The 15846-nt window shown below is 43.0% G+C and overlaps 1 protein-coding gene across 1 annotated transcript in view; it reads right to left on the reverse strand.

Annotated features, from left to right (window-relative positions):
• Window positions 1-15846, reverse strand: part of DNAH14 (dynein axonemal heavy chain 14) — a 415539-nt gene that overhangs the window by 92934 nt on the left and 306759 nt on the right. Inside the window, 6 exon segments of the mRNA XM_073628322.1 lie at window positions 1894-1988; window positions 4520-4645; window positions 4796-4904; window positions 8645-8826; window positions 11217-11426; window positions 14246-14407. Of these exon segments, the coding sequence (XP_073484423.1) occupies window positions 1894-1988; window positions 4520-4645; window positions 4796-4904; window positions 8645-8826; window positions 11217-11426; window positions 14246-14407 (884 nt within the window).

Consider the following 15846-nt stretch of genomic DNA (forward strand, 5'->3'; position numbering starts at 1 on the left):
TCTCAAAGAACTGGAAGACTTTTGTAAGGAAGAATGGGCAAAGATACCTCAAACAAGAATTGAAAGACTCTTGGCTGGCAACAAAAAGCGTTTACAAGCTGTGATACTTGCCAAAGGGGGCAGTACAAGATATTAACTCTGCAGGGTGCCCAAACTTTTGCAGATGCCATTTTTTTGTTTTCTGTAATTTTGAAAGTGTAAATGATGGAAATAAAATCTAACTTTTTGACATATTATAAGAATGTCTAATCTATAATTTGATGCCATTTGGAGATTTTTCCATTTTTCTTTGGCTTCGTTATGCACATTAATACACATTTTTACCTGGGGTGCCCAAACTTTCGATCCCCACTGTACTAAAGACACAAAACTGCGAAGGCGTGGGTTTAAACAGCAGCCATTTTATTAATAAATTAACTAATAACATAAACATAAACAATTTTAACAATACCAAATAAAGAATGCAACCGGGAGAGGGTCTTTGGGTGTCCTTAAGACCATAGCTCCCAACTGTCCCTCATTCAGAACAAAGTCCCTCTGTCCCTCTTTCCTCCTCATTTGTCCCTCATTTTGGTCTGATCTATATAGTTGTATATAAAAATACACTATTTATCTTCCAAATAGTGTTTCATAGTGCTAAACCTTTCATCCGATCTATAGATTGTTGCATTTGTAAATTCCAAAATCTAATATAAAGGAATACTAGTGATAAAAAACAATTATGGTTTTAACCAATAATTTTTTTTGTACAATTCTCCTTTAAGGGGGCGTGGCAGGGGGTGTGTTCTATGCCTACATACTTTTGTTACTAGGTGTCCCTCATTCCCATCTCAGAAAGTTGGGGGGTATGCCTTAAGGCACATTTTAAGACTACAATCGACCATGTCCTCAGCTGCACCCCATCCGGCTCGAAGACGTTGCGACTTACATATTTTAGACTTTCCCCCAGGGGACCTAGCTCCTGGGAGAACCACCAACAACCAACCAGGTGGAAGCGCCATACCCTAGATGGGCTCCCAATTTTTTAACAATCTGTTTAATGCTTGACCCCCCAAAGACCCCCTGACCCGCAAACTGGTGCGACAAAAGTGCATACATTCAAGTATCTTTTTTTGTTTTGTTTTTTGATTGTATTAGAAAAACAAAAAAACACAAAAAACTGTCCCCTACCCAAAATACACCCTAAACCCAGAGTATGACTATGCCCCTTCTGTATAATGGTATTGTAAAATAAAGCACCCCTGTTTTTGTTAAAAAAAAAAAAAAAACAGAATAGAGGGCGGGAGGGAAACTCTTCACTTCAGCTGAACTTGCCAGAATGACTACCCATCAACCCTATCACCGAACAATCCTTTCGGCTTTACCCTGACCATCTGACCCCTCAGCCACCAATCAGCTAAGTTACGTCCCTGCCACACTAACTACAGAGTTCTTTAACCCTTCTCTGACCTGTTCAACCCATATTTATGCCGACCCCCAGTCTATTGTCTCTTCTCCAGGTCGCATTTTAAATGAAACCAAATCAAGAAATCACAGACACATCTCAGATCAGGAGATCTAGTTTTACTCTGACTTTGCTTGTTGCTCCAGTTTAATGCCGCGTACACACGGCCGGAATTCCCGACAGAAAAAGTCCGATGGGAGCTTTTGGTCGGATATTCTGACCGTGTGTATGCCCCATCGGACTTTTTCTGTCGGCATTTCTGACGGACTTAGATAGAGAACATGTTCTAAATCTTTCCGTCGGAAATGCCGACGGAGGTTATCCCGTTGGCAAGTCCGACCGTGTGTACGGGGCATAAGAATGACATAAACAACCTAGTTACTGTTTTCATAAGTCAGTGCACAATGAAGTTCAGGTAAAAATGACACAGCTTTTGTGACGTCACTTACTTGACTTCTGAAATGTCAGATTTGTCCAGGGAATCCAAGGCAGACACAGCCACAGCTAGAGCAGGGAGGACCGCACTGAGCTCTTGCTGGGATTGCTGCAAAGCAACACAGGAAATAAAAAGGCAAAGATATTCAAAGGGACTCTTATTATCTTCATGTAATTACTTAAAAAGGTTGAAAATAATTTTTTTAAAACTGTCATGTTTGCAATGTTAAGCTAATGAGCTGCATGCAGCATGTTAGGCAGGCATGCCCTAAATCTGCTGGGGCTGCTAACATCACATCCAAGATGGCGGCAGCCAGCAGCAGTCCCAGCTATTTTGGATATCTACCCACTGGAGGCTTTTACAAATACAGTATCTCACAAAAGTGAGTACACCCCTCACATTTTTGTAAATATTTTATTAAAACTATTCATGTGACAACACTAAAGAAATGACACTTTGCTACAATTTAAAGTAGTGAGTGTACAGCTTGTATAATAGTGTAAATTTGCTGTCCCCTCAAAATAACTCAACACAGTCATTAATGTCTATACCACTGGCAACAAAAGTGAGTACACCCCTAAGTGAAAATGTCCAAATTGGACCCAATTAGCCATTTTCCCTCCTCTGTGTCATGAGACTTGTTAGTGTTACAAGGTCTCAGGTGTGAATGGAGAGCAGGTGTGTTAAATTTCGTGTTATCCCTCCTACACCCCTAAGTGAAAATGTTCAAATTGGGCCCAAAGTGTCAATAATTTGTAGGGCCACCATTATTTTCCAGCACTGCCTTAACCCTCTTGGGCATGGAGTTCACCAGAGCTTCACAGGTTGCCACTGGAGACCTCTTCCACTCCTCCATTACGACATCACGGAGCTGGTGGATGTGAGAGACCTTGCGCTCCTCCACCTTCCGTTTGAGGATGCCCCACAGAAGCTCAATAGGGTTTAGGTCTGGAAACATGCTTGGCCAGTCCATCACCTTTACCCTCAGCTTCTTTAGCAACGCAGTGGTCATCTTGGAGGTGTGTTTGGGGTCGTTATGTTGGAGTTCTGCCCTGCGTCCCAGTCGCAGAAGGGAGGGGATCATGCTCTGCTTCAGCATGTTACAGTACATGTTGGCATTCATGGTTCCGTCAATGAACTGTAGCTCCCCAGTGCTGGTAGCACTCATGCAGCCCCAGACCATGACACTCCCACCACTATGTTCGACTTTAGGCAAAACACACTTGTCTTTGTACTCCTCACCTGGTTGCCGCCACACACGCTTGACACCATCTGAACAAAATAAGTTCATCTTGGTCTCATCATACCACAGGATATGGTACCAGTAATCCATGTCCTTAGTCTGCTTGTCTTCAGCAAACTATTTGCGGGCTTTCTTGTGCATCATCTTTAGAAAAGGCTTCCTTCTGGGATGACAGCCATGCAGACCAACTTGATGCTGTGTGCGGCGTATGGTCTAAGTACTGAGAGGCTGGCAGCACTCATACGTCTATTTCCCAAAGACAACCTCTGGATATGACGCTGAGCACGTGCACTCAACTTCTTTGGTCAACCATGGCGAGGCCTGTTCTGAGTGGGACCTGTCCCATAAAACTGCTATATGGTCTTGGCCACCGTGCTGCAGCTCAGTTTCAGGGTCTTGGCAATCTTCTTATAGCCTAGGCCATCTTTATGTAGAGCAACAATTCTTTTTTTCAGATCCTCAGAGAGTTCTTTGCCATGAGGTGCCATGTTGAACTTCCAGTGACCAGTATGAGAGAGTGAGAGCATTAACACCAAATTTAACACACCTGCTCCCCATTCACACCTGAGACCTTGTAACACTCATGAGTCACATGACACCGGGGAGGGAAAATGGCTAACTGGGCCCAATTTGGACATTTTCACTTAGGGATGTACTCACTTTTGTTGCTAGCGGTCATTAATGACTGTGTGTTGAGTTATTTTGAGGGGACAGCAAATTTACACTGTTATACAAGCTGTACACTCACTAGTTTACATTGTAACAAAGTGGCATTTCTTCAGTGTTGTCACATGAAAAGTTATAATAAAATATTTACAAAAATGTGATGGGTGTTCTCACTTTTGTGAGATACTGTAAATAACATGCAAAAATGCATATAATGCACATATGGTCTTATGGGAAGATTGTTGTCAAAATGAATAGTCTGGCAAAAGGGTCTCTTTAAAGTGGAACTGCAGTCTGCTCACATAATTTACACAGACAGACAGAGGCAGACCTCCAGCTCTCATTGGCCCTCTTATGACTCATCCCCCCTCCCTTCCTGGCAAACTCTCACAAGATTGTGAGAGAGAACTATGCATGATGTCATAAACCTAGGCTAATTACCAGAGAAGAAACAGGAAGTGGGCTGTATAAGGTATTTACTGGCAGAAAATAAATGTTTTACTATCTAAAGTTAAAACAACAAGGGCAGAAGATATAATAGATGGAAAGTTGAAAAAATGACTGAAGGTCCGCTTTAAGCTTCTATGATATGACTGTATTTCTACCGATAATGGGACAATATACTGTATGTGGCAACCATTTTGCTGATGACACTTTAAGGCACAGACCTTTTACGCCTAACATTATATCTGGTCTTGCATACATGGCAAACCATGTAAAGACCTGTTACCTCAGCATATTCTTGTACGATTCTGGTTTCTTGAGCCATCACCTCTTCTTCCTGCTTTACAATGGCACGAACTTGCTCCACCACAACTGAGTCGCTGTGGAGTTTAGCCATCAATTCTTCTATTTTCTAAAGGAAGGAGAAACATTACATTAATTACAATAAAAAATAACAGTTTGATGTTCATCAACTTTGAGTGAGGCAAAAGGCCTTCAGCTGAGGAGAAATTACAAGTTCCTAGGTGATGTATGTAGTATATTGACATCACAACAACCTTACCTTTGTTTTTTGCTCTATTTGTGGTCCCAAAGCCACCAGTTCATGCTGCATGATCTCAATGGATGAGGAGGCCTCCAGCAGCTTAGACAGCCCAGTAAAGAAACGTTTTCTAAGAGAAAGAACAATTCACTGTAACAATGCTGATTGGAAGGTTTGAAAGTATGCCAACTGTGACACCCCCATACAGGAGGAGGCAAGAGAGAAACGGTCTATGTATCTTGACCTAATGTAAAGCGATAGAAAATGACCAAAGGGCTTATCAGGGTAATACCACTAACCCCCAGAGATAGTCAGAGCTGAGGTGAGCACCGTTCCAAGCACTGCAGGGCTACCAAATGTTTAAAAATAAGAGTATCTTTACTAAAAAAAAATGAATTGCTGGTTTACCCGTAAAATCCTTTTCTTGGGGTACATCACAGGACACAGAGGACTTAAGAAACATAGAAACATAGAAAAGTGATAGCAGAAAAAAAGGCTGAGTAGTCCATCGAGTCTGCCCATTTTTATTTTTTGTTTTGTTCTAGAATTAGTTTTGAACTTTCCACCAGTTAGTTTGAGATCATGTTCCTGTGTTCTTGATTTTGGTTTCATATTGAAAAAAACTGCCCTCCTGAACCTTACTCACCTCCTTGATGTATTTAAAGGTTTCAATCTTGTCTCCCCTTTCTCTTCTTACCTCCAGACTAGATATTAAGCTCCTGAAGTCACTCATGATGGGTCACCCTGATGAAGCAAGGAAATTTTCCTGAATTTTTGGACCTTCAGAATGTTGTTGAGACCCTTGAGGTCCAGAACAAGCTAGACATCTCTGTTTGGTTTTGGAACCATGAACAGGTTGCAATTGAAGTCTTGAAACCTCTCCTCTGCTGGCATAGGTGCAATGACCCTTTGGGACAGCAGTCTTTCCAGGACCTTAAACAAAACCACTCTATTTTGTGGATTCAAAGATACCCTTCAACGTACAAAGCATGGAGGGAAAAAGCACCAAAATTCCAGTTTGTAGCTTCTGGAGACCAATTTGTATACACAATTGTCTGTGATTTCCTGAATCCAAGCAGCCATGAAAGCCAACACACATCCCCCTCCCAGGCGAGGAAGATTTGCCTTAACTAAAGGACTTAGGAGTCCAGTTCTTCTTAAGGAACTGGGCTGTAGGCTTCTGCTTAGAGCCCGAGGCTGGTTGCTTATGAGAGGAGCACTTATTAGATTCAGAAAAAGTCACGGGTTTCTGACCTGTCACCTTTACCTTCTTCTTTAGGAGTAAGAGCGTGCTTCTACCTACAGTCACCATCTGTGGAGGACAGTCCAAACAAGCATTTGCCATCAAAGGCCAGCCTCTCATTTTGCTTTTTGCAGAGATGTTCTGCTGACCAACATTTGAGCCATTTGACCATTTTCATATGGACAGCCATCATGCCCACTCTTGAAAGCTGCTATTTGGAATTTTTCAGAGCATTTACTGAGAAACTCTTAGCTCTCATTGCCAATAAGCAGGATCCTCCAAATTTGACTCCCTGTAACACAACATGCTTTTCGTTCAGATCTTAATAGCTAGGCAAATTTTCACCACAGTCACTGCAGGCTGCAGAGCCATAATGAGCAGAAGGAAAGATGCCTAAAAGAGGGCCTCTAACCTGTTATCCGTTGTGTCTTTAAATACCAGGTCCTCGTTGTCTTATTTAAAGTGTAAGTAAACCCCCCTATCATTTTCAGCCAAGGAAGCTGCCATCTTTGCCTGTTTAATGTACAACTGCCATAATGCTGCACATGTGATCAGTTATGACACCAGCTATTGGATGGTTTGACAGTCTGGTTGAGAGCACAACCAATGGGAGTGTTACATTTCCGGCACATGCCGGAAATAGAAACTGTTTTATGAATGGGTTTACTACTGCTTTAAGCAGGAAATAGCCCAATTTCTTGAAGAATTCCAAAACTCTTCAGTGGTGAGCCCAGTCAGCCCGCACAATAAGTGAGGGTACACCGAAAGGACTTTGGATCCTTTGGCAGTCGCCAGGACACAAAACCAGTGACTTAAGGAGAAGAGAATTCTGGCAGTGGTGACTTTAGATTTGTGAGCATCACATCTGCCAGGAAATCAACTGGAATTCCCTTCCACAGGTGGGGGTTTCAGCGAGGAGCATCGATAGTTTCAAAAAACTATTAGATAAGCACCTGAACGACCACAACATAGAGGGATATACAATGTAATACTGACATATAATCACACACATAGGTTGGACTTGATGGACTTGTGTCTTTTTTCAACTTCACCTACTATGTAACTATGTAACTGTGGTTATCGGTGTCTGAAACAGCCCTGGACTCCTGGGAGGACTCATCTACAGAGGATCCCCAAACCCTGATAGCTTCCTCCTTCCACAAAAGGCAAGAAGGGGAAGGAGTGTGTCCATGTTTGCATCCCAGGTGTTTTAAGCCAGTCAATACCAAAAAGAGTTGATTTCACAAACCAGATATGGCTACAGAAAATTCCTCCCTTGGCACAAATGAAAAGGAGGATTGTACCCCTGAGATAGTGGAAATACCAGATAAGGGCAGGGATTCAGAGTTAATCTGAACCTTATGGGAGCCACTGCAGAAAAAATTGTAATGGAGGGATCCTCCTTACCTGATAGAGAGATTTGGAAGCCCATGCTATCGTCCTTTAGCTGAGAGGAGTGCAGGCACAGGCAAACACTGAAGTGGCACTCAACCCCTAATCAGGTATCCGCAGTATTTGCTGCACCCCGTAAGCTGCACTGTGCAGGTGCTATATGCTGTAGTATCGCTGGCTGCATGGACCTGGAAGATTCAATTCTGCCCCAGGAAACTGGTAAAACGGTGCTGATGTATGTGCAAAATGTGCATATGACATCACTGCACATGTGCCACCCCACCCCTTTTGAACACTGCTACTGTGGTGAAGCACTCCACTCTAAAAGCAACCAGAGACAGCTCAAAAGGACATGAACAACACAGGGACACCACAAATCCCAGACTCAATCCTCAGGCTTCACAGGGATGTTCCCTGCAGAGCCTCAAGAGACTCAATTCCCCTCCAGGGTGATCAATGTCCTGGACCTGTGGAGCACCCTGCCAGCGAGGTCACATAGTATGTGTAACCAGGAGACCCGCAGGATAGAGCACCCACCGGCAGTGTTACAGGCCGTATATGCTCTTGCATGCTGGGTTCAAGTCTGGATCCTCTTGTCCCGCTGGCCATAGTAACTAATCTGGGTAAAGCCGCCTTTGTCCCAGCAGGGGTGTAAGGAACAAACCAGGATTTATGAAGCAAAGCCCATGTGAAAAATATTCTCTGGTAAATATACTATTAAAAGCATTTTGTTATATCTCTGCCTTATACACAATCATACACAACTGACTTTTAAAAATTGTTTTCACCTATTCTATATCTTTTGTTGCATCATGTTGTTGATCACCTGCATTCTCTCTGCAGCCACTGCCTGTGTGACAGGGTAACAACACAGATGCACAATTGGGAGACAATTAGGAGACAGGGATTTTATTACATGGGGTCTCCATATTTCCAGCGTCTCCAGCGTCGTTATAATTGTAAGAACACAAGATTGTAAGAAAATGGTATAGAGGTAGTCAGCCAAAGCAGATCAAAATGTTATTTGCTTGCAGGACATTTGTGGCTGCAGATGTTTCCTATCCAGAATAACTGACATATTGCTGTAGGTGTTGTCACCATCACAGCTAGACTCATTAAGGGTCCCTCACTCTCTCAGAAGCAGATCTCCTTTATAAAAACATAATCAGACACATTGCCAAGAATGGAAGACAGTATACATTAAATTATTATTACTAGTTACTAATGTCCTTTACCTGTCTGTGGTCAGTTTTTGTCTCTTGGTCTGTAGGATGTTTGAGAAAGTGTCTATGAAACTCAGGTAGCTCTGAGGGGTCACATAATAATGTGTTCTGCTCTCCTTCAAATATTGTTCTGCTTTTCTGGAAACACTTTTGTGAATGGTGACACAGGCCTGAGCGATCCCCTCCTGAAGACTCTGCAGAGGACAACACATACCTACTTATCAAATGTGTTATCGCTACTTTGAAAGTTCACCTCATGGAAAAACTTCATTAAAGTGAATGATAATTTGTAGCCAAAACCTTTATTTTTAGTTTTGTACAGAGCAGACACATTTTAAACCCCTACACATCTTACAAGTATTGAGTGTTTTACTCATATGGGATGCTTCTATGCAACAAGACTGTGATTTGGATACGGGCAAAGAAAAAAAAAAACAATGCCAGCTTTGTATAACCCCCTTCTACTCTCAGCATGCTTAGTTTTGTGGAAAAAACACACAGTGAAGGGTGGGGCATGTGTCCCTCAATAAAATACAACAAAAGATTTTGTGGCGACTAAAAATTCCCATTTTCCCTAGCACTCATTCAAGGACAGACTAATTCAATGACTATTGGAAAGTCCCTAAAAAAAAAGTAACAAAACACTAACAGACCAACAACAGAGCAAAACAACTGTGTGGATGTGGAGCCCTCACAGATCCGGTAGAGTCTGCCCTAACATGAAAGTGTGAAATATATTGCTTAAGCCCATAGGCCTGAATGATGATCTGTTTGAGCCTCTGAAACATAAATGAGAGGCAGGTTCCACTTTATAGGTGCCAACAGGAATGACAAAGGGAGAGTCGGTTTTGGTACATAAAGCAGTAGCTGTGAGGTAGATCCGCACAGCATAAGCTACATCTAGGAAATGGAGGCAAGTTTCCTTTTGATGAACTGGAGATGATGGTTGAGGCCACAGCTACCTTAGGGAGGCAGGAAGTTCTAGGCCTCAACACCACCCTGACCTTGTGTAAAACCAGGAAAGAAACTTCACAGGATAAGGCCAACCAGACACTTGTCCGCTCAGACACATATCCCTCATAGGTTCAGAGGGTGTTCTCTTAAGTGGAAACTAAATTTAGTTCTACTGAGTCACTGAGGAGTGCACAGGGGAGCCACATGGGAGACACCCTGTACAAACTTAATTAAGGAGTGGGAAGCCGATGGTTGCACAGAGCAGCCCTGATCCTCTTCTTCTGGGGTACCCCTCTGGCCCTCCTGGCTCCTCCTGCCACTCAGGCTGCGCCCATAGACACAATGGGGCTCCCCCCCTTCCCCCCCTTGCTCCTTCATCATAGGATTTGATCGACAGCAGCAGGAGTCAATGGCTTCCACTGCTATCAATCTGACCAGTGAGGATAGAGAGAGAAGAGAGAGCTGTTGCTCTTAGACACAGCACTAGATTAAAATCAGGCTCAGGTAAGTATAAGGTGGGGCTGTGAAATCCTGGACACAAATTTTTTTTTACCTTAATGCAGAAAATGTATTAAGGTAAAAAATGTGAGGTTTTAGAACCACTTTAACTCTAAATTGATAGCCTGTAAAGTCTTTTAAAGTGTCACTTATGGGCAATTTTAGTTACCATAGTTTGTCACCATTTCACTGATGGTTATAACATTAAATCTTGACATGTATAATAAAGCCTTGTAAAGGTGTATAGTCCTGTCCCTAGAGGGGTAGCTGCTGCGCAGGACCAAGGGGATGGTGTTATGGGGGTTTCGGGCAATCATCTGCACATATATTGAGCAGATAAAGTGTATTTGTGTAGGCTCAGGCAGATGCAGTGCTGGAAAGCAGCTCAGCAGAGCACTGTACTTCTGTAGACCCCTTAGTGGAGCAGTGAGGATGTGTGGCTGCTGGGAGCTGTTTGCCAATGAGAGCTTCAGAGCTGGAGATGTGCCTCTGTGTGTCTGTGTAAATCCAGGAAGTGAACAGGCAGGAGTTTCAGCTGCCCATAGTTAAAATGGTTGCAGCCAGACTCAATGGAGGGAGATTTCTGCAGCATATTTGGCAAGTACAGAATCACAGTATATATAAAATATACAAAGTGGTTGGACGGAAGCTTCAGAATGGCAAAGATGTTTTTATTACAAATTATGTGAGAGACTGCAGTTCCTCTTTAAGGGTCATACCACTGAAAACTGACATTTCTGTGCTTAATAGGGGCTGTGGCTTTTGTACACATTCTAAGATTGAGAAAGTAAAATCTTTGCACCCAGTAATTTTAGCTCCCCCCACATGAGTTCCTAGCGCTTCCCACCTTATGTGGTCGGTGCAAGGTGGTCTACCTGTTGGATTCTTTTACATTATGGACAAAGCTGAAGGAAATAAGAGACCTCTGCTGTTTCAGCAGTAGTAAGATTTGAGATGAGAGTGAGGGGCATAGCTGATCAGAATATCAATCCGGGAGAAACTGCAGCTGAAGTTTTTAAGAGAAGCAAAAAGACAAATGTGACTAAATCCACCAATTTTAACCCATAACAGACACACTTATTTTTGGTTGAGCAGTCCTCTAATGAAAGCACAAATGGATCGAGTAGCTCACCGGATTGTCTTGCAGAAGATGATGCTCTTGCAGCAGATGATGCTCTGTGATGTAACTGTTGACCACACTGCAGAGGGCTTCCTCCGGCCACTCGTCATACCAGTCTATAGTACAGCAGTTGACCAGAGATGGGTGAGATCGGCATTGTTCACGAAATGCCTGTCCTGCAGGACTCAGGGCAAGGACCACGTGTAGCTTTGAACGAACTCGCTGCAGCCAAGGAGATTTGTAATGTCAAATTATTGTTACATAGTACTTTGAGGTTCAAAATATGGAAAGACAAAGATGGGAAGACACTAACACTAAAATTGCTCATATTCCTAAAGATCTGATCAATAGGGATCCCTGACTACTAATATTGTCTAATTCAGGCTGGGTTCACACTTTTTGTTGAGAGCTTCCCTATTCACCGTTTTGCCTGAATTCGGACCTGAAACTGAGCCAACGATGCACAGGACCCTTCTGCAGTGTGCTTCACAGCCACCCCGGGGCTGTGTGAACTGGCTCCATTGAGATGCGGGGAAACCGTGTGGACCAATCAGTTTATACCCAGTGATGTGCACATGATGGGCCATAAAATATAACGACTACCTATGCTTTTTTGTACTTTTGCATAGAGTGGAGGAGGGTTAGAACCTCCATCAGGCTTTTTTCTCCTGGTTCTGTCCTTGTTGGGCAGATCTTAGATCACTATTTATCCAAATCGTCAATATAAATGCAACATCAGATTTCCTGTCCCCTTCAGTGGATTGAAAACAACATCCTGCACTGTCAAAAATGCACAGTAATGAAAATAATGCATGTATTATGCTTTAGGGTATATTCAAATGATGGCGCTGCGTTGGAGTGTGTACATGTTGTGTTGCACGTTAACACACATTGTGTTAAGGCAGCCTATTTATTTTGAAAGGCCTGGCAATTCAGCCAAAAACAGACATGCATACATTTATTTGAATTGTAGAAGCTCTTTCACACGTCAGTGCACTGCACCACAACATAGACTTTTTTGGTGCATTGTGGCATGATGCATTAGCCAGCCCATTCAATATGAATGGTTTGAAATGCACCTCATTGCATGAAAATTTGGGTAATGCTGTATTTTTGTGAACCGCACCATAATGCATATCCAGTGCAGTACCTCACATTGCTGTAATGCATGCTTTTTAACACGTATTACCACAATGCAATAGTGAGAATGAACCTGAAGGATACAATGTATACAGAATTTGGTGAGTAGGCATAGTGGGCAAGAAATCTTGCAGGTGGGAATCAGTGGTGGTTAAAGGACAAAGTCTGTCTCTAAAACATTACTGCTCTACAGTGGCGTACCTAGCACATCTGGCACCCAACAGGCCAATACAGATCCCTCAGTAGTAGAAACTATCATTCCCCTCCCCCAGTACAGACCCCTCAGTACAGACAATCCATCTCCATTACAGACCCCTCAGTATAGACAATCCATCTCCAGTACAGACCTCTCGGTACAGTAACCCCCATCTCCTAGTAAAGACACGTCAGTAGCAGAATCTCCACCCCCTTCCTCCAGTACAGAAAAGCATGCCCCCTCCAGTACAGACACCCCTTATCCTCTCTGTAGTATATACCCCTCAGTAGTAGAAACCCCCTTCCCCCCCCAGTAAAGACTCCTTAGTACAGAAACCCCCCACTCCAATACAGACCTTTAAGTGGTAGAAACCCCCCTTTCCCCCTGTACAGACCCTCTCAGTAGAGACACCCACTATCCCCCCAGGTACAGAACCATCAGGTACAGGGGCCCCACTCCCCTCCCCCAACTCACCAGGCAACCAGCGGGAGCTCAGAGTGAGAGAAAGTCCTGCTCTTGGCTCTGTCATATGAGTGGAGAAGGAAGGAAACTTCCTTCCACTCTGAGCTGAACTGAACCATGGGCTATAGACTAGCTGGGGGTGCTGCATCTGCCTGACAATTTTTTTGTTTTCTTTTGCATGGCACTGCAAAAAAAAAAAAAAGAAATGCCAGGTGGCCCAAGCACCCGGTACAGACCACATCCCTTGCACCCCCATTAGTATGCTACTGCTGCTCTAGGTTACACTCACATGTGATGCTGAGCTGCCATGATTGAAAGAACTGAAAGTGATTCTAAATTCTAAGGCTCCATGCACACTGGCTTAAAAATCGCTGCTTCTACAGGAGTTTTGTGTTCTGCCTGTGGAAGCAGCTCAATGTTATCCTATGTGTCAATGCACATTATGATGATTATAGGCATAATTTAAGCTCAATGTTTAGAGGCAGGAAAAAAAAACCCTTCTGTTTAGCGTTTCTGATTGGAGCTTTCTGTCAGAAAAAAAACATAACTCTCCTAAACTTGCCTAAACTATGTACAAAAAACGCTCTATATAAGCGTTTTTTTCAGCCAAGGGAACAGATCTTTTTTAAGCCCAGTGTGCATGGAGCCTTAGGGTTTTTCACCTTAATGCATTGTATGCATTAAGGTAAAAAAACCTTTCCCCCACTTATACTTGAGCCCGATTTTGATCCAGCGATGTGCATGAGAGTAGAGGCTCTCTGCTCTCTCCCTCCTCACTGGACAGATTGACAGCAGTGGAAGTCACTCGCTCCTGGTGCAGTCAATCAAATTCTATGACGAGGGGCGGGGCCCAGCCGCACTGTCTGTGTCAATGAACGCAGACAAAGTGGCTCAAGAGTGAACCCGCAGGAGTGCCCCATAGAAGCCAGGAGAGCTGCCAGGGGACCCCAGAAGAAAAGGACAGAGCAGGTAAGTGTAAAATGTTTGTTATTTTAATGCAACCCCCCCCCCCCCCAAAAAAAAATGAAGCTTTAATGTTTCTTTAAATCCAATGAATTAAAAGGCAACCAGGGAAAGTATGGCTGGGGAGGAAAAGGATAGACGATGCTGGGTGTTTTCCAGTTAAGAAACAACTTGCAGCTTATAATTAATACTACAAGAAAAGGCAGTTTCAGTACAGGAGAAGAGCTTATACTGCACTGGATCAACATTATTCCCACTTCTACACAGAGGATTGACCTACCTGTAGGAAGAAGGTCAGCATAGACTCTGCACTGTCAGACATGTTGGCCTCTGCAGCCTCGGTTTGGAGCTCCACAAAGAGACCATCCAGTTCCTCCTTGTCAAACAGGTCAGGAACTTCTCCCGAATTCAGGATGCTGTTAATATCCTCTAGGAAAGAATCCTGTGCAAAGACAAAAGTATAGTGTATATACAGTTGTTACCAAGTGCCTAGTGTCAGTCTTTTTGATTGGATCCTGAAGAATGGATAAAGAGGACTCTTGAAAGGATCATATCAAACAGGAGACACATAATATGAATAATGTCTGTTGAGAACGCTGCATCCCAGACTTATCTGAAGCCAAAACATTTTTTTATTTTAAAAAGAGAAGGGAAGAATTGCCATATTTATCGGCATTTAACACGCACAGGCGTATAACACGCACCTTCATTTTAAAAGAGAACTTTCAGGAAAAAAAACTTAAATTTTAAAACTAGAACTTTGAAGCAAAATAAGGGTCAGTGCCCATCAATGCAGCCTCACCATTGGCCATCTGCAGCCTCACCATTGCCCATCTGCAGCCTGATCAATGCCATCTGCAGCCTGATCAATGCCCATCTGCAGCCTCACAATTGCCCATCAATGCAGCTTGATCAATGCCCATCTGCAGCCTCACAATTGCCCATCAATGCAGCTTGATCAATGCCCATCTGCAGCCTCACAATTGCCCATCAACGCAGCCTGATCAATGCCCATCTACAGCCTCACAATTGCCCATCAATGCAGCTTGATCAATGCTCAGCCTGATCAATGCATAATAATAATACAAAGTCCTGCCTCCTGAACCGGCTTCTATGATAGACAGAACACTGGTCCAAAGCCGACCCAGGAGACGGGACTTCCTATTACAGAGGCCGCTGAGTAAACAGGAGATTCTAGCTGTATGTAATCTGACGGCACTCGTCCTGCCCCCTTCCCCGTTCCCTCCTAGGCAGCCCAAATTGCAGTATCGGCGTATAACACGCACACACTATTTGCACCCAATTTGCAGGGTGAAAAAGTGCATGTTATATGCCAATACAGTATATTCTGTCCATTTTTTTGCCATCTATATCACAAAAGGGAGATTTCTCTTCACTTTCTCAGTTGGGACACAGACCACAAAAAAAATCTACAGAGTTGCTAACCTTTTCTTATATGTCCATTTTAGACTGACCTGTCTAAAAGGATTTGGTATGATTTCACTGCGGAATAAACAGCATTATTTTAGGAAGAGGTAAGGTGAAAGATCTACTGGCAGAATCAACAGTTAATAAAACAATACCGCGGGTGGAACTCAAACAACTGATGTGTTAATTCTAGCGAAAGACTGTACAACATATGTCATTATTGATTTTGTCCATAGTTTTATTTTACACTATATGAAAAAAAGTTGACCACTGTAAGCATATATGGTTTTCCCAGTCATTAGAACTGTCATTTTTGATGGACAGCTTGGCCTGCATGTAAATATGGAGAAAATGATAACTAAGGCATGTTAAAATAAAACATAAATCAATATTAGGAAATACAATCCCTACATATTTTCTTTTTACTCCATACAGTTACTGGTTATAAAATCT

The sequence above is a fragment of the Aquarana catesbeiana genome, linkage group LG04 (assembly GCF_042186555.1).
Source record: "Aquarana catesbeiana isolate 2022-GZ linkage group LG04, ASM4218655v1, whole genome shotgun sequence".
In the NCBI taxonomy this organism is placed as follows: domain Eukaryota; kingdom Metazoa; phylum Chordata; class Amphibia; order Anura; family Ranidae; genus Aquarana; species Aquarana catesbeiana.